This window comes from Dromiciops gliroides, chromosome 2, assembly GCF_019393635.1.
Source record: "Dromiciops gliroides isolate mDroGli1 chromosome 2, mDroGli1.pri, whole genome shotgun sequence".
Classification (NCBI taxonomy): Eukaryota; Metazoa; Chordata; class Mammalia; order Microbiotheria; family Microbiotheriidae; genus Dromiciops; species Dromiciops gliroides.
The window spans coordinates 293,665,474-293,692,388 of NC_057862.1; the positions used below are offsets into that span (position 1 = coordinate 293,665,474).

General features: G+C 38.4%; 1 protein-coding gene across 8 annotated transcripts in view; it reads right to left on the minus strand.

The window, feature by feature from the left end:
• Window positions 1-26,915, minus strand: part of PPP2R5C (protein phosphatase 2 regulatory subunit B'gamma) — a 196,655-nt gene that overhangs the window by 47,872 nt on the left and 121,868 nt on the right. For all 8 annotated transcript variants that reach the window (XM_043981614.1, XM_043981615.1, XM_043981617.1 and 5 more), the window contains 3 exons: window positions 11,538-11,648; window positions 9,935-10,027; window positions 9,721-9,851 (listed from right to left, as the gene is read on the minus strand). In XM_043981614.1, coding sequence (XP_043837549.1) covers window positions 9,721-9,851; window positions 9,935-10,027; window positions 11,538-11,648 — 335 coding nt within the window. The remainder of the gene's footprint in view (window positions 1-9,720; window positions 9,852-9,934; window positions 10,028-11,537; window positions 11,649-26,915) is intronic.

Sequence of the window (26,915 nt, forward strand, 5' to 3'; positions counted from 1 at the left end):
TACAACATAGTGGAAAGGACAGCACATGCAACAAACAGACAAAAATCTGCAATACAACACCTTACAAAAAAGTTCCAAGTGAATGGCAGAATACTAAGCATTATGCTTTTATGGGCAAGAGGGTGTTACAAAAAATAAGACAATCCTAAGCCTTCAATGAATCTGTTATCAATCTGGTAGGGATAGTGAAGGTAGGTAGGCAAATAATACAAGGTAGAGTGTGAGAAGGGTACAAAATAAATGCAAAGTACTATCACAAAAATTTAAGGTTAAAAAGGACCTCAGTGGCCATCTACCCCAACCCATATCCAAAAAGGAATCCATATATATTTTTTTTTTTTTTTGCAAGGCAGTGGGGGTTAAGTGACTTGCCCAGGGTCAAATAGCTAGTAAGTGTCAAGTGTCTGAGGCCGGATTTGAACTCAGGTACTCCTGAATCCAGGGCCGGTGCTTTATCCACTGTGCCACCTAGCTGCCCCAGGAATCCATATTCTAACATACCAGACAAGAGGATAACTAGTCTCAAACTGTCACTAAGAGAAAATCCACCACTTCTTGAGAGGAATCCCATTCTACTTTTCAATAATCCTAATGGTTAGGAAGTTTTTGCTTACTTCAACTGACTTTTAAAAATATATATAATAAACATTTTTAAGTTGTGAATTACAAATTATATCCCTATTATTTCCATATTAGTCACTTTGTATAAGACTTGAATAAAAGAAAAAAAATGAAACAATAGCACGCTTCATTCAGTTTGTGTTCAGTCAATATCAGTTCTTTCTCTGGAGGTGATTCATCATTGGTCCTTAGGGATTGTCTTGGATCATGGTATTGCTGAGAAGAGCTGAGTCATTCATATTTCTTCATCAAACATTTGCTATTACTGTTCACAACATTCTCCTGGTTCTGCTCACTTCATTATACATCAGTTCATACATGTCTTTCCAGGTTTTTCTGAAATTATCCTGCTTGTCATTTCTTATAGCACAACAATATTCCATCACCATCATATACTATAGCTTGTTTAGCCATTCACCAGTTGGTGGGTATCCCTTTGATTTCCAATTCTCTTAGCCACCACAAAAAGCTACTATAAATATTTTTGTAAAAATAGGTCTTTTTATCTTTTGGGGATATCTTTGGGATATAAACCTAGCAGTGGTATTGCTGGATCAAAGGGTATGCGCAGTTTTTTTGTTTGTTTGTTTGTTTTTTTGTGGGGCAATGAAGGTTAAGTGACTTGCCCAGGGTCACACAGCTAGTAAGTATCAGGTGTCTGAGGCTGGATTTGAACTCAGGTCCTCCTGAATCCAGGGTCAGTGCTTTATCTACTACACCACTTAGCTGCCCCTGGTATGTACAGTTTTATAGCCCTTTGGGCATAATTCCAAATTGCTGTCCAGAATGGTTGCATCAGTTCAGAACTCCAACAGTGGTTTAGTATCCCATAAACTGACCTTTCTGCTCCCAGGCTCTTCCTTTTGGGTCCATATAGAAGCAGTCAAATTCCTTTTTCACAGGAAAGTCTTTCAAATACTTGAAGAAAACCATCATACCCCACCTGAGTCTTTCCTTTTCTAGGCTAAGCATCCCAAATTCTCTCCCATGCTAACTCATAATGAGCATGGAGGCCACTAAAACTCCTAAATCTTTTCGAACAGCTGCCTAACTATTCTTCTTCCATTTGTGAAGCTGACTATTTTTAAAATCCCCAGTATAAAACTTTCCACTGAATTCCATCTTATTAGATTCATCCCAATGCTAACCTCTCAAGATCTTTTGGGATCATATCATCATACATTGGGTTACTAAGTCTCTCAGTTTGCTGTTGCCTGAAAATTTAATAAACATGCCACTTGGGTAAAAAATATGCAGAAATAAAGATCACAAGGCCAAGCAAGAATCATGAGATCACTCTATTGGGGACCTCCTCCTGGGATGATATGGAACTACAAATGACTACTCTTCACATCTGGCCATCCAACTAATTCTAAATTTGTCTCACTCCATTACTGGTAGCTGAGATCTCTCCATAAGATACTTTATCAAATACTAATTTAATTAAACTAAATTTAGGTGAACTTTATCTGCAACTTTCCCCTGATCTATTGGATCAGTAACCCTGTTAACAATGAGCATTTTCTAAGTGTCAGCTATATGCCAGTCACTGTGCTAGGCATTGGGGATATAACAATAATAAAATAGCATCTGACTTTAAGAGGCTTAAATAGGTGTTTACTGCTATTGTCTAAAAGTGAAGGAACAAGGATGAATGGTGGCAGTGTCAATGGAAAGAAGGATATAAATAAACTTAGAAGGAGAATGAGATCTGGAAGACAGACTTGGAATGCTGGGGATAAGGGAAGAGGAAATAAAGCTATAACTCACTTATACAGTGATCCAAGGTTTGCCTAAGTGCTTTTGTCAACAGAATCCTGTGCAGTGGTTGGGGTTATCCCCATATACAGATTAGGCCACCAATGTTCTTGAAGTTGAGGTGACTTGCCCATTATTGCATGTTTGTAACGTAGGCTTAGAAATAGGTCTCCTGATTCCAAATCCAGTGACCTATACATTGTACCATGCTGCCTTTGAAATTTCTTAAGAGCTGAGACTGGGTGACTGGGATAATGTAGAAAGCCACCTACGTGTCAGACATTTTGGTTTCTCCTTAGCCTCTATTCTGTCACTCACAGACAGCTCAAAAGATGTTGCCAGGCAATCTAGTTACTATATTTAGCTGCTTCCTAACCTTTTACATTAAGGTAAAATGATTTCCTTTGTTGCTCTATCTTTCTCTCAGTCTTCATAAATTTAAACCACTGAAATAGTTTTCAACATTGCATATACTGTGGTTGTATGAAGTAAAATTTTCTAACATGAAATATTGATTTCTTAAAATAGTAGTTATGTAATCATTAAATTACTCTCCTGATGTGACTTTGGTGATTAACATATTTTTCTCTGCAAGCTTGCTTCTTTTAAAATAAAGGCAAATTCAAATTCAGTTTCTTTTGTTTCAATATCTTTATCAGTAATAAAAATAAAGAAAACATGTAAACTTTCCATAAAGTTTAGATGGAAAAGGGGAGGGGAAGTGAATGTGACACAGGAGGAAGGAATACCTGTGAAAAACATGTTCCATATATTCCAGAATGTCATGGAATCAGGGTTCACAATTTTTACTTTTACCAACCAAAGCAATTATACTAAGTTTTCTTTTTTGCAGGGCAATGAGGGTTAAGTGACTTGCCTAAGGCCACACAGCTAGTAAGTGTCAAGTGTCTGAGGCCAGATTTGAACTCAGGTCCTCCTGAATCCAGGGCCAGTGCTTTATCCACTGCACCACCTAGCTGCCCCTTATACTATGTTTTCTAAAGTTAGTTTTCAAACTGACTTTTATGGCTGAGAATAAGAAAGTCTGGGACACATATTATTTACTATAAAGTATACAAGAAAGTTAGAGGAACTTAAATTTATTACTTAACTTGGAGAAAGGAAGGCTGATAGATGTCAAGTCTCTGCAGTGTTATTTGCAGATGGTAGCCAAATTTAACTATATTAATAATAGAACAAAAAGGAAATGAGCTTAAATGCCAACATGGAGAATGTATGGCAGAATTCCCTAAGAGTGATTTTTTTCAGACCCCCCAAAAGATCAAAAGATTCCACAAACTATTGAAGGTCTTCAAAGATAGGATAAGCTTGTTCTGGGAAGGCCATACCTACATGAGTTAAAGTCTGAGACTCCATCCAAAATAGTCCTTAATTCTCATACTTTGAGCTTGGAAATCCAGAAATTTTTCTTTTAAAAGACATTTATAAAAATAAAGATACCAAGTTTATATAATTATATTTCAGAAAATTTTCTTTCTTTTTAAAAGATTGATTTTACAAATGTACTTGATTTTAAAGCAGTTCTGTTATGAATACTTGAAGAATCTGTGATTTTGACATAGGCACTCCTTCCACAGATGCACTCACAACTTAGCTAGGTTGGTCTTCTGATAGCAGACATATTGATCACAGGGTCCATATTCAAAGTCATCACTTACTCTTTAGTAGGAAGCACTGTGCTAGGCTCTGAGGACAGAAATGTAAAAGGAGCTCATGTTCTAATGGGAGAGCCAACACATATGGAAAGTTTCAGCTGCAAATCAGACAGAAAGGCCTTCTGGTCCTTAGGGTTTAGTAGCAAAGCAAATGGAAAGGCCTCTTCTTTAATGTCATTTCTATTGATATGTTTTTGGGGCAGCTAGGTGGCACAGTGGATAAAGCACCAGCCCTGGATTCAGGAGGATCTGGGTTCAAATCAGGCCTCAGACACTTGACACTTACTAGCTGTGTGACTCTGGACAAGTCACTTAACCCTCATTACCCGCCCCGCCCCCCCCCAACTATGTTTTTGATGTTGAGTCATTTGACAATACCAAGGATTTCAGTGGCAAGGACTTTCTTTTCCGGGTCTTTAGTAGCTGTGGTTGCAGCACCTGCAGGAGCAGTTGTCAGCATCTCTACAGGGGTTACTTCTTGGGATGATGGCTGTGAGGGGTGAGGCTAGAAACCTAAAGACTCTTGGATTTATGGTCCTGGGCTATCTACCTGGTGCACAATGTTTCCTGTCTTTCCCTCAAAGTGCCTTGGTGCTTCAGTCAGGTTGGTGTGTTTGCCTGTGAGTGCCAGTTGGCAGGGATGGCTGGCTCTATCTCCAAAGGAACCACCTCCGTATATGATGGCTGTAAGGTCTGGGCTGAAAGCAGGACCAGTGGTCTGGAGGGTGCTATGTCTCCCAGGGTTCTTGTGCTTATCTGCTTGTTGGTAGTAGCTGGTCAGCTATTGCTGCTGTTGGTAATAAAAAAGGTGGATCCCTTTACTACCATGATTTCTCCCCTCGATGTTTGTGAGGCATGTATAACCTTTATCATATTGCTTACCTTCTCAGTGAGGGGGGGAGGGAGAGAATTTGGAACTCAAAATTTCAAAACATGGATATTGAACTTGTCTTTATGTGTAATTTGGGGGAAAATAAAATATTTTTTAAAAATGATGGTTGCACCAAAAAACAAACAAACAGGAAAAAATGATGGTTGTAGGGGCAGCTAGGTGGTGCAGTGGATAAAGCACCAGCCCAAGATTCAAGAGGACCTGAGTTCAAATCTGGCCTCAGATACTTGACACTGTGTGACCCATGGCAAATCACTTAACCCTCACTGCCCCGCAAAAAACCAACAAAAAACCAAAAACCAAAACCAAAACAAAAAGAATGTAAGCTCCTTGAGGGCAGGGAAAAATGATGGTTGTGGGGACTGCCATGGAGGCAGGCCTGGTGGTTGGGGGGATACTGCTATTCCCAAGGCTGTTGGGTTTCTGGGCCCTGACTGTCTCCATATTAAAAATGAAACTGGGGCAGCTAGGTGGCACAGTGGATAGAGCACTGGCCCTGGAGTCAGGAGTACCTGAGTTCAAATCCAGCCTCAGACATTTACTAGCTGTGTGACCCTGGGAAAGTCACTTAACCCCAATTGCCTCACTAAAGAAAAAAAGAAAGAAAGAAACTACACTCTTAAAATGTTGAAACTGATGGGATGTTAGAGATCATCAAGTGTTGTGACCTCTTCATTTTACAAAAAAGGAAACTGAGGCCTATAGGTCAAACGATTTGCTGAAGGTCACAGAAGTAATAAGTAACACTGCCAGCATTCTAACTCAGACTTTTGGCTTCCAAATCCAACATCTTCAGGTTCCTTCAAATGGAAACATACTATGAAAGAATCAAGTCCCTTCACTATTCTGATCACCTTTTTCTGGGCCAAGTTCCAAAATGTGAGGACTCTTTCTGAGATTTGGTGCTCAGAATGGCGCCTTGGTCTGACCATGAAAAAGTACAGAATAATATTCCCCTCTTACTCTGGATACTAGTTTCTATGAATGAAACTCAAGATCTCACCAACTTTTTTTTTTTTACTTTGCTGTCACACTGGTGATTCATAATGCACAGAGAGCATACTTAAATGTTCATGTCAGTTTTATATAAACTACTTTCCATATAACAGATTGTGCTCTTTGCAGCTTTAACTTAATAATATTATATGACTTTTTTGGTGCAAATCTTTAATTTCCACTTTCACCTAAAATCTACATCTTTTGAAATCTTACATATCCTTTAAGGCCCAGGCCCAACTATTCATCTTCCATGACATCTTCCTTAATCACTCCAGCAGAAGTAGTCTCTTTTGCTGCTGTACTGCCAAAGATTTTTTTCGGCAGAGAGGCAGTGTGGGAGAGTAGGAAAAGCAAGGCACTTGGAGCCAGAAGAGATCTGGGTTTAAGCCACAGTTCTGACAGCTATGGAATCATGGACAAAAGCACTTAAAACTGACTGCCTGTTTCTTCATTTGTAAAATGAAGCGCATGTAACAATCTTCATTTATCATAATTGTAGTACCTACTTCACTGCATGTAATATATTTACGATGCTCTATGGCCCTTAAAGAGCGATGTAAATATCAGTTATTATTAATAGTGTTATCTCTGTCATGTAGCACATATTATAGTTTGTAATATTTATATTTTTGTCATATCTTGCCATTCTGAACTTTATCTTTCCCTCTTCTGCCTCCCATATTCCAGGCAGGTTCCCATTGTTCTATATCAGGAACACATTCTTTCAACACTGCTTCTTGTTGAAATCACTCTTTTCTTTTATGGTCTAGCTTAGGTGCCACTTACTCCACCACTTCTTCTTTGACACCTCCTCCTTCTTCCTTATTTGAAAATATTTACTGAAGGTAATCTCTAGCAGGTTGTAAATTCACTGAGGGAAAGGACTGAAACGTGTATTTTTATGCTTTTCCACAAGAGACTATCATACTGTTTGATGCATAGTAAGTCTCGAATAAATGTTTACTGAATTAAGTTAATATAATCAGATGACCTATAAGGTCCTTCCTAGCTCTCAAGCTGTGATTTTGTGACAAAACATTTGCGAATGCATGGCATGATCTGTGTATCAACTCTTCTGTGTGAAATGGCTAACAAGGTATGATCTAAACTTATCTCTACTCAACTCAAGCACTCTGAATTGTGCTGAGCTTTTACTACTCCTGCATGGAATTTAAGAATGCCTTTTCTTTTCTAAACTTCTCCTTTTACATTATATTTAGAAGTGAAACACTATCTTACTGGATTGGAAATTTATAAATCAGAGCCTCAAAAACAAACCATTCTCAATTTCAAGTAGAGTAATCGCCAAGGACATGCAATTTATATCAAAATAAAAAATGTATGGGAAAATGGAAATCTTATGAATGCACAAAACCCAGAAACGCAAAAGGACCTCAAATTTGTCATTCACAAGTAAAAAGATTAAAATCGTTCTCAGTGACACAGATTTAATGTGAACTAATTAGTTAACTGAGCTACTTAGCTCCAAGATCACAGATTTAGTTAGAAGTGACCTCAGAAATCATCTATTTCAAGTCTCTCATTTTATAGTGAGGAGACTGAAGCCTACACAGGTTAAGTGATTTGCCCAAATTTACAAGTACTAAACAGCAGAATGTAGACTGAAGCCCATTTTTTTCCTAGGAAACACAGGTAATATATTTTTATATATATAGTGAAGCAACATAACGTGGTGAATTGACTCAGAGTCTTATGCTGGATCCTAGCTTCAGTTCTGCTATGACCTTACAATAATATCAGAACAATCATCAATAGTACATATAAAATTGAAAAGCAAAAGACCTATATTACACAAAGGTTAATTACGAAGAATAATTTAAAGATGTTTCATAGAATGACTACATTTTAGAGTTGGAAGGAACCTCAGAGGCCAACAAATCCAACCTATGTCCAAACAATGAATGCAACTGGGGTTAAGTGACTTGCCCAGGGGTAAGTGTCAAGTGTCTGAGGATGGATTTGAACTCAGGTCCTCCTGACTCCAAGGCCGGTGTTCTATCCACTGCGCCACCTAGCTGCCCCTGTACTTTTCAACAGAGCTAACTGGTAGGAAGTTTTGCTTATTTCATACTTCAATTTGTCTCTGCAACTTCCACCCTATGCTCCATGTTCTTCTTTCTTCAAGGTTCAAAGACAGTTTTCAAATACTAAAAAGGCAACTCATGTCCCTTGAATCTTCTCTTCTCTAGGCTAACTATCCCTAAAGTCCCTTCAGTAGATCCTTACTTGACATGGACTCAAGGCCCTTCCCCATCCTTGGTGCTCTTCTCCAGACACTTTCTAGCTCATCAACTGGGGAACTCAGAAGTGAACGTAAGAGTCTGATGTCGTCTGACCAGGACAAGGTGAAGATGAACTACTGACCCCTTATTTCTGGAAGCCAGGCCTTTTAAGATGCAATCCAATGCTGCATTACCTTTTTTGTTGCTACCTCACACTACTGATTCATATGGAACTGTAACAATTGGAATGACGCCACCTGCCGGAGACTTACTGTAGAAGAGTTCCGCCCATGAAGCGAAGGTCTTTGAGGGCAAGACCAGGAGTCTTTTCTTTGGCGTCAGGAAGTGACGTTGGCTAGTGGGAGGAAGAAGGAAGAGACTGGCGCTCGGTCTCGCTCTCTTTCCTGAGGACTCCGGCAGAGAAGGGAGCTAGAAATGCGCTCTCCCTTTAATAGATAGGAATCTAGGCCTTTCTCTCTCTTTACCAAAATCTTATTCTCCTTAATAAATGCTTAAAAGTCTAACTCTTGCTAAAGCTTATAATTTATTGGCGACCACTCATTAGATATTTTAGACAGTTTAGCTAGAATTTTAGCCCTTAACAGAACTTGAAGGGTACTAAGATCTCCAGATCTGCTGAAAAGTCATTTGTCCTTTGACATGAATAAGAATCATATAGGAAGGGGCAGCTAGGTGGCGCAGTGGATAGAGCACTGGCCCTGGAGTCAGGAGTACCTGAGTTCAAATCCGGCCTCAGACACTTAACACTTACTAGCTGTGTGACCCTGGGCAAGTCACTTAACCCCAAATGCCTCACCAAAAAAAAAAAAGAAAAAAGAAAAAAAAAAAGAAGAATCATATAGAAGATCAAATGAAGAGGTTGTAGTATGTGTTGGTAGAAGGAATCTCCAAAGCAATAATACAATAGATTCAAATTGTTAACTTTTTGTCATTTAAAAGAATCACTTTATTCAAAGTGAATGTTTATATGATATCATGTAAACCCCAGAATAAAATTTCTAAAATCTTTTTTCCTCCTGAGTGTGAAGGGAGGCCAAGGTTATTTTTCTTTAAAATATTATAAAGAGAGAACTGAAAGTGGTATTTACTATACTTTAAGGATCTTTGATTTTATTGTTATGGGCATTCCTTACACCAACCCTGAGTAGGCTGTTACAACTTAGTCTTTGAAGACTGCTGTGGCAAAGAAATTCATCATCTTGCACCCGACATGGTGATGAGACTCTGAAAAGTTAACTCCACTGACACACAGTTAGTCTCCAGGCTATAAATTACGGTCTTTCCAGCTGCCACAGCTTGTACTCCCACTGGCACAGCCTTTGAGAGGTTACCTCAGGTCACCCACAAGCCATGAGAGAAGAGTATCAGAGGAAGGCTGTAGTGGAGGGAGGATAGTATAATGTTTGTTAATTGGGTTAATAACTGGACACAAAAACAATGAGGGAATATTAAATGTCATAATAAACACATATCACATAAAAAGGCAAAGACAATCCAAATTCTAACTTACCTATAAAATATATTATTAATCTGTTTCCTGATGTAAGCTCTTAAGCCTAAGAATTTCCCATAGATTCTGTGAAGAGTAGTTTTAAGAAAATCTCTTTCCCGAGGATCTTCACTGTCAAAGAGCTCTAAAAGCTGAAAGAAGGAAAAGGGATACTTAGTAAAAAAAATCCCTAATGTAAAGGAATATATTAAAAAAATTAAGGTAAAATTCTCACCTGCAATACAAACTTCTGATCAATATATTTCTTTGCTATATTAGGTTGGAAATCTGGAGATTCTAAAAATCTTAAGAAAAATTCATAAACAAGCTAGGGAAAAATACAAACAGTAGCATTAGTTTGAGAGAAAGAATAGCAATTAAAAACACACTGTACATTTTACATGTGTTTAAAGAGAACTTTAACTTTTAGATAATGACAGTCAAAAGTATTCATCTAAAACAAAAAGCTAGTTTTCTAGCAAGCAAAAGCTAATTACATGGCTTAATCTAACATGACTGCTTTTTTAAAGAAAAGAGAACTCCAAGTAGTATGCATATATGGCATATTCTTTCTTAGAGGACAATTGTACCTATGGAATATACCATTTTTCATGGTAGATCCCTTCAATATCTCCAAAGTTCTTTGATCCTCATGAGTTGCTATGGCCAAAAAAATTCATTACCTTGTAACCAACTGTATGGTAATAGGATGTTATATTTTACTAATGCTTAAATTTTGTTGCCCAATATCAACTACAAGGACCATAGTTGTCAACAAATAATGTCATGGCCCCCTCCTAATGTGAGCCAAGTATCCTGCTCCCTGGAAGTGTTGCAATTTAAAGGCACAAAGTCAAGCACAAAGGAAATTCTGAGTTTCTATATCGATTTGACCTGTGAAATTTAAGCATGGCATATTATATATCTGGACCTAGTACCTAAGTGCAAAAGAGCTAGAATATTACCTTTTCTTTACAGTATATAGCCTGTCAATATAGTATTTTTGTATCTATGTCATGTTTTACAGATTAAAAAAACCCAACACTTGATATGAGAAACAACTTGCTAGACTTAGTCATTCTACCCTTTTCTGTTAACTATTTTATCATATTACTTTTCTGGCTTGTTTCTTAAACCTCTCCTTTTTCTTTACTAACATTTCTAAGGTTAGCCTCAATTTTCTCAAGCTATTATAGCTGGTGTCCTCTCTTCTTCCATTCTTGCTGTAATAAGCACCTCAGTCCTAGTCAGTTAGTATCACTGGTGTCCTAGTAAATGTTTAACAACCAGCTCTCCAAAAGAAAGGTAAATACAACTTACTTTTAAGTTCAATCTACATTATTATTATTTTTTAATTTGTTTGTTTGTTTATTTATTTTGGCAGGGCAGTGGGGGTTAAGTGACTTGCCCAGGGTCATACAGCTAGTATGTGTCAAGTGTCTGAAGCCGGATTTGAACTCAGGTCCTCCTGAATCCAGGACTGGTGCTTTATCCACTGCACCACCTGGCTGCCCCCTCAATCTACATTATTAACATTTCCCCCATCACTTTCTTAAGTTTAGACGATTGATGAAACTAAACCCCAATTTGTAGCATTTGGCATTTTCCAAGTTGTAAATTTGAAAATTAAAAACAACTAGCTACCACGAACTTGTACGAGCTGCTTCTAGCAACACTACTGCATAGTATTCGTAATGAATCCATGCAGGCTCCTAAAGGGGGTAGTGCGGGTGGTGGTGGTGGTGGTAAGGTTCTGCTTTTCTAAATGCTCACAGATCATGTGGAAAATCAGCCTTTTCCTTTCTCTGCCCCCAAAGTGAAATCCTATAGTTAAATACCTGTAAATGAGGCCAGGCTGCTTCTAGTGTTGGTTCATCTTCCTCTGGATCAAATTCTGCTCCCGTGGGATTAGATGACGGTGGTAATGTTCGAAACATGTTAACTGCAAACTAAAACCCACATTTTTTTTTCACCATTAGAATGAACTGATTTTTAAATGCTAAAATAAGCACATGGTCACAAGTCTTGCACATAGTAGGCACTTAATGTTTGCTTAATTGAAAATCTTTGGGAACATGAAGGGTGATCTCATATTGTGCACCTCAAGGAAGAAAGGTGTTTTTATTTACTAGACTCTTTCCTTTTCCTACAGATTCAGACACAATGTCTCCTGTAGAGATGACAGTACATCTCTGATGACATTACAGCATATTTTTACTCTATTTGGCATAAAGTCCTTTATAGAATCCTAGTGAAGTTACCTCCCAGGAACCTGGGTGCTATTTTCCTGCAAATATTCTCTCTCTCTTTCAGATTTGACCTACCAGTATTCTTTCCTTCTTATGTTCTCCCCTCTATTCTCTCCTATGGCTCCCCTAATTTTCACCTTAAAAAGATAATGTGTTAAAGATTAAAGTTCTCTATATAACATAGAGCATTCTTTGGGGTAAGTACATTTTTAATGGCTTATATGCTTAACTTGAAAAATATTAGCACTCAAAACAAAATAGATATTGACAGAGAAAACAATGCTACAGATGCATAAAGTTAACCTTTTCTAAAGGTTTTTTTAAAAAAAGGAACCACTACTTCTCTTTTATACAAAACTGAAATGTGGATCAGTCAAAGAGGGGTTTAATCATGCTAACTCCAAGGGAACACACACAAAGTAGAAAACTGATAAGGGTAAATTAAAAATAACACTATAAAAGTACCAATATGAAAATAAAGCAAGCACAAAATTTCAGTTATTATAGAAAAACTATACAATAATAACAAAGTAATTTTTTCTTTTTCCTAACTTCAAATCTTAAAATATACCCTCCTAGACAAAAATAAAAAAAGGTGAATACCTTTAGAGTTATGATACAACAGGATTAAAACCCCACCCCCACAACTTTTTGCTGGTTAAAGCAACAAAGAAAGAAAAAGTTGTCATCAAATGTGGTTATAAGTAAAGTTAGAGAGATAAAGGTGAAAGAATAAAGTTGGATAAATTATTTTTCTGTTTGTCTTTTGATACTAAGTAACATACTTCAATGCTTCAAAAGACTTGATTTTCATTGGTGTGGTTATTGATTAAATCAAAGTGTTATAAGCCTTATTTATTTTAATGTGGGGGAAAGGATTGACAAATGTATTTAAGATCAAGAGAATATACATTCCATAAGAAGTAAGCCTTTTCCACCTAACACACACACACACACACACACACACACACACACACACACACACACACACACACACACACACACACACACACACACATATATATATCTTATTGAGCTTTTAAAAAAATTTTTTTTTAAATTTTTTTCTTATTGAGCTCTGAATGTACCTTAGTGCTTGGCACTGTGTATCTTTTAAGTATTTCTAAAGATGTAAGGTTTCATTGGTGTAGGTTCTTACTCTTAACAATGCAGATGACAAGCCCTCCCTATCTCAGGAGAAAGTCTTCATGAATTCCTAACCTTTTTCATGGTTAGCTTCTCCAGACTTAGGCTAAATATCTGATGAGAGGCCTACACTGTCAATGGGCCCATATTAAAAAGACCTGTTGACACTTGCACTCTGCTCTGTCCACACCCTTCAAGAACCCAAGGCTACCATCAAGACATAAGGCCCCAGAGTATGAATTCTGTGTAAGATTAGGTACAGCCTGTGATAGTTTCTAAGATATATTTCTAAGGGATGAAGTTTAAACTCTTTCATTTGGCTTTTACAGAGCTTCAGTATGTGGCTCAATTCCATTAACTCAAACTTATTTCCTCATACTAGAAGGGTCTTACAAGACCAGCCAGCTAAACTTTTCTCAAGCCAGGAATACCTTCTACAAAATCTTTAATAGTTTGATTCAAATTGATATTGAACATTTCTACTGACAGTAACATTATGGTGCCAATTAAATTTTCCAGATTGATTTCACATTAGTCTTTCTTATATATTCTAAATCTTAACCAAACTAGGCTCCTTAACATGACCTGGATACATATTGAACATTTCTTTTCTTTTCTTTTCTTTTCTTTTTTGCGCAGGGCAATGGGGGTTAAGTGACTTGCTCAGGGTCACACAGCTAGTAAGTGTCAAGTGTCTGAGGCCGGATTTGAACTCAGGTACTCCTGAATCCAGGGCCGGTGCTTTATCCACTGCGCCACCTAGCCGCCCCCATATTGAACATTTCTACTGACAGTCACAATATGGTGCCAATTTATTTTTCCAAACTGATTTCACATTAATCTTTCTCCCAGGAGTGGAATGCTGGGAAAATAGTAAGTACTCACACGCTTGATTATTCAAAAAAATACACAATTTAACAAAAAAAAAAACCCCAAAACTTGTTAAAGACATGTAAATGATAGTACAAAAAAGATGAAAGGAAAAAGAATATCCATTTAAAAATGGTCACATTAGTATAGTCTCATCTGTGAAAAAGGATAAAGAATACAAAAACTAATAATCATCTTTGAAAAGTTAGTAGAAAATATCATAAAACTTCAAATAACCCCTGAATTCTGATTTCTTACATGAAAAATTTCTGGGGTTAAGCTTGTTGAGGGAGATTACATACAAAATTTGTAGTATTAATGTAAATTTACTTGGTGGCAATTACATGCTATGATTATAAGTATTTTCAATTTCTAAAAGTAATATGCAATTTACTCTCAGCATCTAACCATGGAAACAAAAGTAAAGAAATTTATCTTTATAACTTATCAGTCTTAAGACTCATTTGGCTTAAAACAATTAGGCTTCTGCCATAAAATGGGGCAGTATGGTAGTAATCCCATACTAGCAACTGTAAGACTTCGGGGTTCAGCTCAAGATCCCATTATTTACTATCTATGTAACTGACAAGTCACAACCTTTATGGGTTTCATATTTACTTATGAAAACCCACTGGGCTTGTGTTAAGTGACCTGTTCATGAGTTGAGCATCAGATAACTTGGGCTTTCAAGTTCTGGTTTTAACATCTAGGATCACAGAATCTGGGTAAGTCACCTGAACTTAGAGCCTGTTTGTTTCCTTGGCTGTAAAAAATGAGGAGATATCTCACAGGGTTGTGAAGAAAGCACTTAGGCCCCCCCCCCCCAAAAGCATAAATGTAAGTTGATAATAACATCATGCTACATTAATAATAAAATATAGTTTACCATGTAGTCATAACATTCTACCTAACCTAGGCCATTATGCAAGAACACTAATACTAGGACCTTAACAATGTTCACAAAGGCTTTTATTAACAGTAAATTTTTTTTTTTTTTTAGTGAGGCAATTGGGACTAAGTGACTTGCCCAGGGTCACACAGCTAGTAAGTGTTAAGTGTCTGAGGCCGGATTTGAACTCAGGTACCCCTGAATCCAGAGCCGGTGCTTTATCCACTGTGCCACCTAGCCGCCCCTAACAGTAAATTCTATCTAATTTGGGAGGTAGAGTTTGATGAGCTTACCTCTACTTTGGATATTTAAATTTAGCCTTGTAATCAAAAGAACTGATATTTTATGAATCACTGGGCTTTTGAATTAGATGCAAACTGCAGTAACTAGAGAAACACCACTTTACAGTTATTTAGAATTAGGCTGCCTAGATGTCACTAATGTATGTTAGTGATGTGTGAATAAAATGTTTGTTATGACAGCCACGGTATTGCCTAGTATATGAAGACTATAAACTATGAATAGACATTCCTCTGAAGAGGTAGCACAGAAAGACAGTATAATAATGTACAGTTCTAGGCTCAAAATCATCAGGGCTAGAGTCCATATTATCTAAGTTATCCAATTTTATTATGTAAAATTTAGAACAGTTAATTTCAGTAAGGTCAAATTATAGGTTCTATTTAACACTCAACCCTTTCATGAGGGCTCTAGTCATACCATTAATTGATATACCTGTGGGAAATACAACAATCATAGAAAAGATATAACTCCTCCTTTCTTTGCTGGAAAATTAGTACAGTATAGCTTTTATAATAACCCGAAAACGTTTGGTATCATATGGAAACATCACTAAATAATTTTTCCTTATGAATTATGATACTTGGTCAACTAAGCTATTGTGAAACCTCTTTTCTATTCATTCATCCAGTCTCTAAATTTGTCATCTTTCACTCTCCCTTCTTCTGTACCCCACCTAATCAATCCTACTTGATCTTACTTCCAATCTTCCCCTCTAATCACTTATACACATACTCCTAGATTAATAGGAGTTCCTAACACATGTCATTCAACTACTTACTTCACTCTCTAAAGAATAAAATTTAAACTTCTTTCACAATTTGTTCTCCATTTACTTTTCCAACTATTTCCTAGCCTCCAGGCCTTAGTCTAGCCAAAATGGCTTATGGTAGCTATTGACCCTTGAATATGTTTGTGCATTTCAACCTGCATGCCTTTAGCCTTGCTGTCTCACATACAATCTTTCTCTCCCCCAAATTACAAGGTACTGTCTCTAATTCCTACCGTTCTTTCAAGTTCAAATCAAATTTCTTAAAATTTTTCTAAACCTCTTGGAACAATGAACTTTCATTTCTACTTTCATGGCACTTACCATATTTGGCCTTGTAATTGCTAGTTGTCTTCTTAGGTGTATGTGTTTTTATCTTCCCATTTGTGCTAAAGCAAGGACTGAGTTATACTTCATGCAATCCCTCCTCCAACAACACACACAGTCGGCATTCAGCAAATACATATTGAACTTCATCAGCACCCTGAAATACTAACTCCTATTTCCACAGTGCTTTGAGATTTATAAAGCACTTTCCTCACAACCCTATGAGGTTTAAAATAATACTTGGTCATTATTGTTCCTACTTTTACATAAGGGGATGCTGACACACAGAGAGGTTAAGGGGCTTGTTCATCATCTCACAGCTGGAGACTGTCAGAGCCTGGATTTGAACTCGTCTTCTGAATAAAATTCCAGGGCTATTTTTATTGTACTGTATTACTTCTTCACTAAGCTTGATGACATATGGAACAAGCTGATTAGATACAGAATCTACTCTTTAAAAGGCCTATGCAATTGCAAAGACACACACATAATGACACACACACACAAAGACACATGTTTGCTAAAGAGCAAACTCACTTAAAGATACCTTAAGAGTAAACTATCATTATTCTTCCTAAGCTGGGACTTAATGTCAAAGAATACTGAAGTTCTCTAAAAGTTATTTGCAGATGACATCACATTAATTACACTGAGCTCTAGAATACTACAAAGTCCCCTCGGAGAAATTTACAATTATGTCTAATCCATAAAGAAAAAATAAAAATGGATGAAAAAGACATTCCTCCCAGATTACACCATGTAACGGGATATGCAGCCTATGAAATCTGTCTAATTGGCATGCACTGTAGAGATAGTAAGCTGGAGCTGAAACTAAGAAGACCAGGTTGGAAATCATGTAGGAAACTTTGTGGTGCTTTCAGTGAGCCCATATTGCAATCTTTTCTATATAAGAGGTGAAGGAAAAGGATGAATCCTGGAACCTGGAAGAAGAGAAAGACAAAGGGCCTCCTCTCATCTTCTCCATTCTACTATCTCTCCAACAGTGGGATGAGAATGGTGAGAGAGAGAAGAAATAGGACAAAAAGAGTGATGCTGAAAAGTGTAAGTATAAGGGGAAAAATGAGCTAAGCTGGAAACACAATTGGACTGAGGGTTAAGAAACTGGGAATCTAATCTAGCTCTATTAGGAGTTGCAAGGAAAGTGGGATACATACACACACACACACACATATATTTTTACCTCTGGTCTTAAAAGAATTCCTTGTTTGAGGTTTGAACATAATGTGCTGAATTTAGTTCAACTGTAAAATATGGGGGTTACTTTAGATAGCTTCTAGGGTCCATTTGTTCAGTGTATGTGCTGCTAAACAAAAGCTGGAGAAAAATCACCAAATCGTGCTGACTGGGTTCACCATAAATTTTTTCTTTCAACTGGGCCCTCACTGTGGCAAGGTAATTCTTTAACACCTCCCAATTAATTCACTATGCCACTCATCACAGTGCCTCTTCCCAAACTGCTTTATTCCTCCTTTAACCTCCCATGGTTCCCTCTCAGCTGGGAATTTTTTAGTTCACAGAAAAAACGGATGCCATTCAGTGAGAGCTCCCTGTTATCCTTTCCTACCTATTTCACCTCATTAATATGCCTTCCACCATTCACCCGTCTTCCACTAAGAAGTGGCCCTTCTTGCCAAAGATCATGTACAAGTGATTTAACTTCATCATGTTTTCTTCAGCAGACTGTCCCCTTTTATCATCCCTATTCTCACTATCTTCAAACACTTCTTGTCTCTACTGCCTACAACACATCCATGTAACCCCACCCTTAAAAAACCCTCGCTTGATCCATCCATCCCCACTATCTACTGTCCCATATCTGTGCTCTCTTTTTTGGATAAACTCTTTGGGAAGGCTGTCTACAAGAGGTGCTTCTGTTTTCTTTCTTCTCACTCTCTTTAATTCTCTACAGTTTGGTTTCCAAACCCAACATTTAAATGAAACTGTTCTCTTCAAAGTTATGATCTCTCAATTGCCAAATCTAAGCATCTTTTTTCAATTCTTATCCTTCTTGACCTTTCAATAGCCTTTGACACTGCTGATCACCCTCTTCTCCTTGATGCTCTCATCCTTCTAGGTTTTCAAAACAGTACTCTCTCTTGGTTATCCATCTGACTACTCCTTTCTTTTTTTTTTTCCTTTTCTTTTCTTTTTTAGTGAGACAATTGGGGTTAAGTGACTTGCCCAGGGTCACACAGCTAGTAAGTGTCATGCGTCTGAGGCCAGATTTGAACTCAGGTACTCCTGACTCCAGGGTCGGTGCTCTATCCACTGCGCCATCTAGCTGCCCTATACTTGCTATGTTTTAACTAGCCACCCTCAACAGACAATATAAAAGGAGGGCAGGAAAATCTTTGTCCCAGGATTGATGGTCATAACCTTGTGCAATAGCACCCCTTCTGCTGGTTCGCTTTGAGCTTTGGTAACAACTCATTTCGGTATGCTTTGGAATCTAGAAAATATTTTGGATCCATCAAGTGATGTGAATTTCTCAACAGCTCTGTAAGGTAGGTAGTGTCAATATGATTATTCACATTTTACAGATGAGACAATCAAGGCTGGAAAAACTGAATGACTTGTCCACGGTATTATAGCTAGTAGGTAGTAGTTAGTTAGTAGGTAGCATGGCCAATACTGAACCCCAAGTCCAGTGTCTTCTTATCAGAAGATGTGCCCTATTTGAAAATCTGGTTAACCCAAAAGTCTAGGGTTCTGCTTTACTCCTGGGCTTATCGACTCATGCAAACTTCTCTATACTACTTTATTTGATGGTTTTGACTTCATGCTGCTCAGACATTCAATATACATCAGGTCCCTCTGCTTTAATCAACCAATCAACATTTATTATTTTATACTGTGTGCCAGGCACTATGCTAATTGTCCACTTCTGACCTTCCTTGTCCCTCTGCTGCCCAAGACCTGACCCAATACCTATCTCCTGTTAAAAGCTCCCAGGGGGGGCAGCTAGATGGCGCAGTGAATAGAGCACTGGCCCTGGAGTCAGGAGGACTTGAGTTCAAATCCAGTCTCAGACACCTAACACTTACTAGCTGTGTGACCCTGGGCAAGTCACTTAACCCCAATTGCCTCACCAAAAAAAAAAAAAAAAAAGGGAAAAGCTCCCAGGAAACAATTTCAAGTCTTTAAATTAAATGTCCAAAAATGAAAACACAAAAAATACATATCCTGAGAGGTCTTCCCATTTAAATGACTAAATTGTTATCCTTTTAAAATTTTACACTGAACAGTTCATTGAGATCCATAGTGTGCTTCAATTGACTCTATAGTTGAAGCCTACACAAAACCACACATTTTTCTGCTAGTCATCTCATTCAGAAGCCAAAAGAACTAAATTTGCAGAGCACTTCAGTTTTATTAACTGTGGAGGTACCTTGCAAAACTATGTTCTTCTTCTCTTTTTCCCCCCAGGACAATGGGGGTTAAGTGACTTGCCCAGGGTTACACAGCTAGTTAAGTGTCAAGTGTCTGAGGGTGGATTTGAACTCAGGTCCTCCTGAATCCAGAGCCACTGCTTTCTCCACTATACCACCTAGCTGCTCCCTAAACTATATGTTCTTAATAAACACTAGTTGACTGGCTGACCATTTATTTCCAATATCCCTCCTCAACTAGCACTACAATTTATCACCCAAGTATCATGTCAAGGGCAAGGACACATAGAGTAAAAATCCTCAGGGATAGGACTGGGAGCTGCCCCTCAACCATGTGGCTCTTTAAGCTTCTGGACGTCTGGAGGGCACAACACCAGAGACTATGACCAGGGCAGGTTAGGCAACGGAAATCTGAGCGTCCCCCTGAACTCATTCCCTAATAGTCAGCTCACTTCCCACCCAGTCTCACTCATCCACACCAGTGATACCAAACCCCTGGTCTGGATGAGCTGGTGAGGAGAAACTCCTTGCCAATTCCCTCTCTCCATTCCATCCTTCCTGTCCACCTCAGCTAGATCTGCTGCTACTTCTCCTTTGCTCTCTGGGACTCAGTTCTATAATTATTAAGAAACCTCCTTTCAGCCTGCACCATCTCTGTCCTTGCTCCTTCCTTTTTTGGCCCTAACACCTGGCTCCTTCCAGAGATTCAATCTTGTATTCAATGTGTCCTTACTTACACCTCTCCCCAGGCACCCAGGCGGGGGAGTGAGACTGTTCTTTGCACTTTGTTGCCACTTCCAGACTCTCCTTCAATCAAGCATTCATCAAGAATTTATTAAGCTCTTACTACGTGCCAGGCAGTGTGCTAGGTGTGAGGGATACGAATACAATGAATGACACAATTCCTAGTCTCAAGGAGCTTACATTCTAAAAGAAAACAGATATTGTACATATAGAAATACATTCAGAATCGTTATAAAGAGAATGAATATAAAGAAATACAAAGCAGCTAAACATACTCAGAAACTTCTCTGAGTTGCAATCTATACATCCAGACAGCTGTATTACCCAATCTAAATTCTGGTCCTAAACTCTAAGGCACTGTTTGTTCTTTTTCAATGACTTCAGGACCTGACTCTGCCTCTGTTCTCCAACCTAATTCATGTCCTCATAATAGAAGACTTCAAATTTACAAATTGATGTTCCCTCAAATTCCCTAACTTTCTAATTCTGGGGCAAAAGCTGCCATTCCACTCCAGCTATGGGAGGTAGGGAGGGAAGGTTCAAAACTATTTTATACAGCATTTACTTTGTGTCAGGCACTATGCTAAGCACTTTTTGCAAATGTTATCTCATTGCTATTTTATAACATTTTATAGTTGAGGAAACTAAGACAAATAGAGGTTAAATGACTTGCCCAGGGTCACACAAGTTTAGGTGTCAGAGGCCAATTTTGAATTTGGGTCCTTCTGATTTCAGAAACTATTTGCTGTGCTGCCAAATGCTCCTGGGATGGTTAGAGTGACTGGCATATAGTAAGAACTTAATAAATGATTATTATCAATGTCGTATTGCTATCACCCACAAGTGTTGCAAAATTCCTTTGTTGCATCATAATCGTTTATATTTCCATCTCTCCCTATGCTTTACTCTTCCTCCTAAAAACTGTCCTCAAGGGGGGCAGCTAGGTAGAGCAGTGGATAAAGCACTGGCCCTGGATTCAGGAGGACCTGAGTTCAAATCCGGTCTCAGACACTTGACACTTACTAGCTGTGTGACCCTGGGCAAGTCACTTAACCCCCAATGTCCCCCACAAAAAACCAAAAACGAAACACCTGTCCTCAAGGTGACCTCCAAATCCCTCCATACCACGGTAACTGTGCTCTGACTACATTGTCCTCCTTTCCCAATACTGTATTTGCCAAATCTGAACCTTTTATAACTCCCATCTTCTTCTTCTTTAGGTCCCAGTCACAGACTGAACGGAAGAGGAAGAAATCACAAAACTGTGCTCACTGGGTCTGCTGCAAATTTATGCTTTGTAAGCTCTCCTGGGCCCTAACTGTACCAAGACAAACCTCCTCCTCCTCCCTAATGGATTCTGACTTCACTTAACTGCTCTCATCAAACTTAACTGATGATCTCTCACTTGCCAAATTGAATGGCCTCAACCCTCACTCTTCATAATGTGCTGGCCATCTTGGCCATTGGGATATTCTCTTCTCTCTTGGTTTTTGTCACACTGCTTTCTCTTTTAACTCCCCTCCTGCTCTGTCTTCCTGCTCCTTCACTCTCTTTTGCTGAATCTTCATCCACGTCACACATACCCTGACTGTTCCTCTAGGCTCTTTGTTAGGTCCTCTTCTCTTTGGTTTCTATACTCTAATCTCTAGGCAAATGATTCCCATATTCACATATGCAGCTCTAGTCTCACTAGCACTAATCCCAAATTATCCATTGCCTATTGAATATTTCAAACTGCATGCCCTATAAGCATTTTAAACTCAACAAGTCCAAAACAGAGTTGTCTTTTTGCCCAAACTCACCTCTCTTCTGTTATTTCTCTATTATATATTGTCTAGGGCATCATTACCTTCCCAGTCAATCTGGTTCACACCCTCAGTATCTCCCTTTACCACTCACCACTCCTACCTCTCATCCATTCATTCTACATATTGCCAAAACAGTCTTCCTCTTCCAGGTGTCTCTCCTCCCTAACGCAGCCACACCCTAATTCAGTTCCTCCTTCCCTCTGGCCTGGAGTATTTTAATTGCCTTCTAATCTGCCTCAGATCTTTCCCCTCTCAAGTTCAATCCTCCATATAGCTGAAGTCTGTATGATTATGTTACCTCTTATCTCCTAAACAGTAAAGTCCTACGGGGTTCCTTCATATTTTTAGGATCAAATGTAAATTCCTCTGTGTGGCATTTAAAGGTTTGTTTCCACAACCTGGTCCCTTGCTATTTTTCCGAATTTTCTAACACATCACTCTTCTACATTAAGGTCCAGCCATGTGAGCCTTCTTGTTGCTCCTCACCCAAGATCCTATCCCTCCTTTCTCTGCACCTTGGCACCGGCTGCCTCTTGGGCCTGGAATGCTCTTCTTTCTCACTTCTTTCTACCTCTTACAATTCATCCAAGACTCACTGAAAGCACCACCTTCTACAGGAGGCCTTTTGCAGACCGACTGCTGTCAGTACCTCCCCTCCAGAGTTACCTTCTTGAAATACCCAATTATGTACACATAGTCTACTCCAGAGGTATAATACTCGTGGTCATCTGCTCAGTCAGCAAAACTCCTGAGGGCAGCCTGACCAAGAATAAAAAGTAAAGTTTTTAAAAATGCAATGCCACATAGATAATGTTAATTTGTGGTTTTCTAAGTCAATGTGACCCTGTTTCTATATGAGTTTGACACTACTATATCAGAAAGTAAGATCCTTGGGTTTCTTTACTCCTTCTAACCCCAACACTTACCATAGTTACTGAATGACTCTTTTTGATTATAAACTAAGTGACTAATTAGATCTCGATTCTAAACCTTTTTTTTTTTTGGAGGGGATGAAGAATAGGAAAGGAAGAAAATGAGAAAGGGCTAGGAAATTTTATCATATTTGCAAATTCTGCTTAGAAAGGTACCATACTATTTCTAGTCAGCAAGTAGTTACTATAGTATTTCTTTTTTTAAAAAATAGTCTGCCCCGGGGCAGCTAGGTGGCACAGTGGATAGAGCAGCGGCCCTGGAGTCAGGAATACCTGAGTTCAAATCCGGCCTCAGACACTTAACACTTACTAGCTGTGTGACCCTGGGCAAGTCACTTAACCCCAATTGCCTCACTTAAAAAAAAAAAATAGTCTGCCCCACAGACTCCAAATGCATGTTTGTAAAATGAATGAATGTAATTATATGTAAAACTGCCTAAACAAACACTGCATAGGTCAATGCAGTCAAACAAATACAAAACAGATCAAGTGAGACAATGTAAGATCAGTGTTTTATATTACTTAGGGCACATTCTGGACTTATTTTGAGTTATTTATTCGTCTTATATCTCCAAATAGATAAGACCATAGTCTCCCCCATGGCAAGAAACTTGCTAGGACCTCAGACCAAGGCTTGGTACTATTGGACCAGGACCCCAGACAAAAAAAGTCAGAGACTTCAGGAAAATGCTCAAGACTGTTCCCACCACAGCCACAGGCACAAGGATTTATTAAGGATCTGGTTCCAAGTATGGTATTTTTCCTCCTTCTCGCCCCTTTGAGATGTAGCTATAAGCAGGTATGATGCACTGGATAGAGCCTGGAAGGCTTGGAATCAGGAAGACACGAGGTCAAATCTTGCCTGAGAAACTTACTAGCTATGTAACCCGGGGTAAGTCATATACCTTGATTGCCTCAATTTCCTCTTCTGTAAAATGGAGATAACAATAGCAACTATGAGGCTAAAATGAGATATTTGTGAAGTACTCTGTAAACCTTAAAGTACTACATAAATGTAGTTATCATCGCCGCCATCATCATCATCAAGCTGAAACCAATAACTATGGTCTGTAGCTTCTTTCTCTCCTGGGCTTGGGATAGGGATACCCATATCAATACTGCCCTACATTTCTGCAGGGCCCTAGAAGGTAGAGGGCCAACAAAGAATCCCATGACTTGGAAATTTTCTCTTCCCCTCACTCCAATCTCCAAACAGTTATCAAAGTCTATAGTCAAACTGGACGACTGGTTGTTCCCCAGATCTGACACTCTATCTTCTGCATTCCCATAGCTCCTCCTCAAGCCTTGTCTTCCTTTAAAGCTCAGCTCAGCTGAGCTGCTCTTCCCTAATTTCTCAAATTTGTAAGTGGCTCTATCACTGTCAATTTTCTTGGTGCTATACTTATTTGTGTATATGTTACATTCTCCCTTGATAAAATATAAGCTTTTTGAGGAAAGATATTAAGGCTAAAATTCTAGCTATTCTGTCTAAAATATCTAACGAGTGGTCGCCAATAAATTATAAGCTTTAGCAAGAGTTAGACTTTTAAGCATTTATTAAGGAGAGTAAGAATTTGGTAGAGAAAGAAAGGAAGGCCTAGATTCCTATCTATTAAAGGGAGAGCGCATTTCTAGCTCCCTTCTCCACCAGAATCCTCAGGAAAGAGCCAGAGCAGCAGGCTCCCCCTTCTTCCTCCCACTAGCAAATGTCACTTCCTGACGCCAAAGAAAAGACGCATGTTCTTGCCCTCAAAGACCTTCACCTCATGGGTGGAGCTCTTCTACAGTAAGTCTCCAGCAGGTGGCGTCATTCCAATCGTTACAAAGGGATGTTTTTCTTTTTAAATTCTTAGTGCCTAGCACACAGTAGGGCCTTAATGAACATTTTAATATAGCTTAACAGGATTAATCTAGATCTGGAAGGGTCTTTAGAGGCCATCTAACCATACCACCTCATGTCATAAATAAGGAAATGGAGATGCAGAGGTTAAATGGCTTGCCCATAGCCACAACAGAGGCAGAGTTGGAGCCCAGACTTTTTACTCAAGCACCAGTGATCTCTCTACTGTACAAGGCTGCCTTTCCTCCAGTACTTGTAGAATTGAATCTGTACTGATTTTTACATTCATGACAGAATCTCACATATAGAGGTAGGTGCTAAACAAATGTATGTTGAAGGAAAGGATAAAGGAAGCTCTGTTAATCTATATTTTGAATTCTTAAGCACTGATCCCTAAGAATGGCATTGCTTTTAACTGCGTATAGAATATTTTTTCAAACATAGAAAAGAGTAGTTAAAACTAAGATCTAGAAAATAATTTATATATAATTACTGACAACAAAAAAATAGACTGTAGAACTGAAGTTCTTCACTTGGTTTTCCAGAGTTCAGCATTAATATATCAGTACTACCTAGTGAATGAGACTGAGTCTAGCAAAGCATTAACTATTAAGAAAAGAGAGTAAGAAATGATTACATTATAAATTTAAATAAATTCATAATGACTCAGAATAAATGCCATGACCATAATTTCTTATCTTCCTTTGAAACAAAATATCTCTTTCTTCAATCCCCACCCTTTCAAGTAATACTTTCCACTGCAAATATAAAAAAATAAAAATAGATAATGGAAAGACTCCAACGTTAATCCTTAAGTGAAACATAAAACAATCATCCTGGGAATTTCAAAGGTGGAATTCTCTCAAGAGGCCTGCCAATAAACAAACTTCTTCCATATTCTTAACCAGGAATAGTTGAGCTTAATCCTAAGAATAAATGAGAAGAAAACCCGTAGCCCAGTATTTGATAATATACAAATAATATGAACAGAACAGAAAGAATTTTAAAAATTCACAGGACTCGAGAATCCTAGTTCTTAAATAATTCTGCTATACTACACTATGTAAGTTCCATGTATTTTAAATACTCAATCAGTATTTGTGTTAAGCTTATACTCATGTGAAATAGTATGTAAGCATGAGTTTCATAATTAAGGAAACAGACATAAAATAATTTTTGGGGGTTGCTGTCAAGAGTTAGTAATGAAACTTGCAGTTAAGCGGAGGATGGCTGTATCCTGGTTGCTATGTCATGGTCAATGCCACCTTCATACAAACTCTTATTAAGTACCTACCATGTGCAAGACTATGCAAGGTGCTAAGGGACAAACAATGATGACTAATACAGTTTGCTTCTTGGAATTGATAATATAGTAGGAAGGATTATACAAGTACACAAATAACTATAATACAAAACAGAACGTGATACATACATTTAGAGCTCAGGGGATAGGGAGCAATTTATACGTGATAGGATTTTAAGATGGAGGGACCTTAGAGGCTAGTATCTTGTTCAGGTCCCACCATTTTATAGATGAGGAAACTGAGGTCAGGTGAAGTGAAGGAACTTGTCTCAGTTCACGTAGCTACGTGAGTAGCAGAGCTGGAGAACCACACCAAGGGACGCTGACTCCAAAGCAAGGGCATTTTTTTTTTTACTACAGCACAGTTGCCTCAGACACCCTTGTACAATCTTCAGAGAGAGTGTGACACCATGGGAAAAGCATGGAATTTTGGGTAGGATCAGTCAATCAGGAAACTAGCATTCACAGAGTGCTGACCATGTGCTGGGCAGCACTGTGCTACCTGGTGCTAGGGATACAAAAAAAACCAACCCACAACATAAAAGATAGCCCCTGCTCTCAAGAAGCTCATGGTCGAATGGGGGAGAGAACATGAAAACAACTATGGGTAAACAAGCTATAGACAGGGT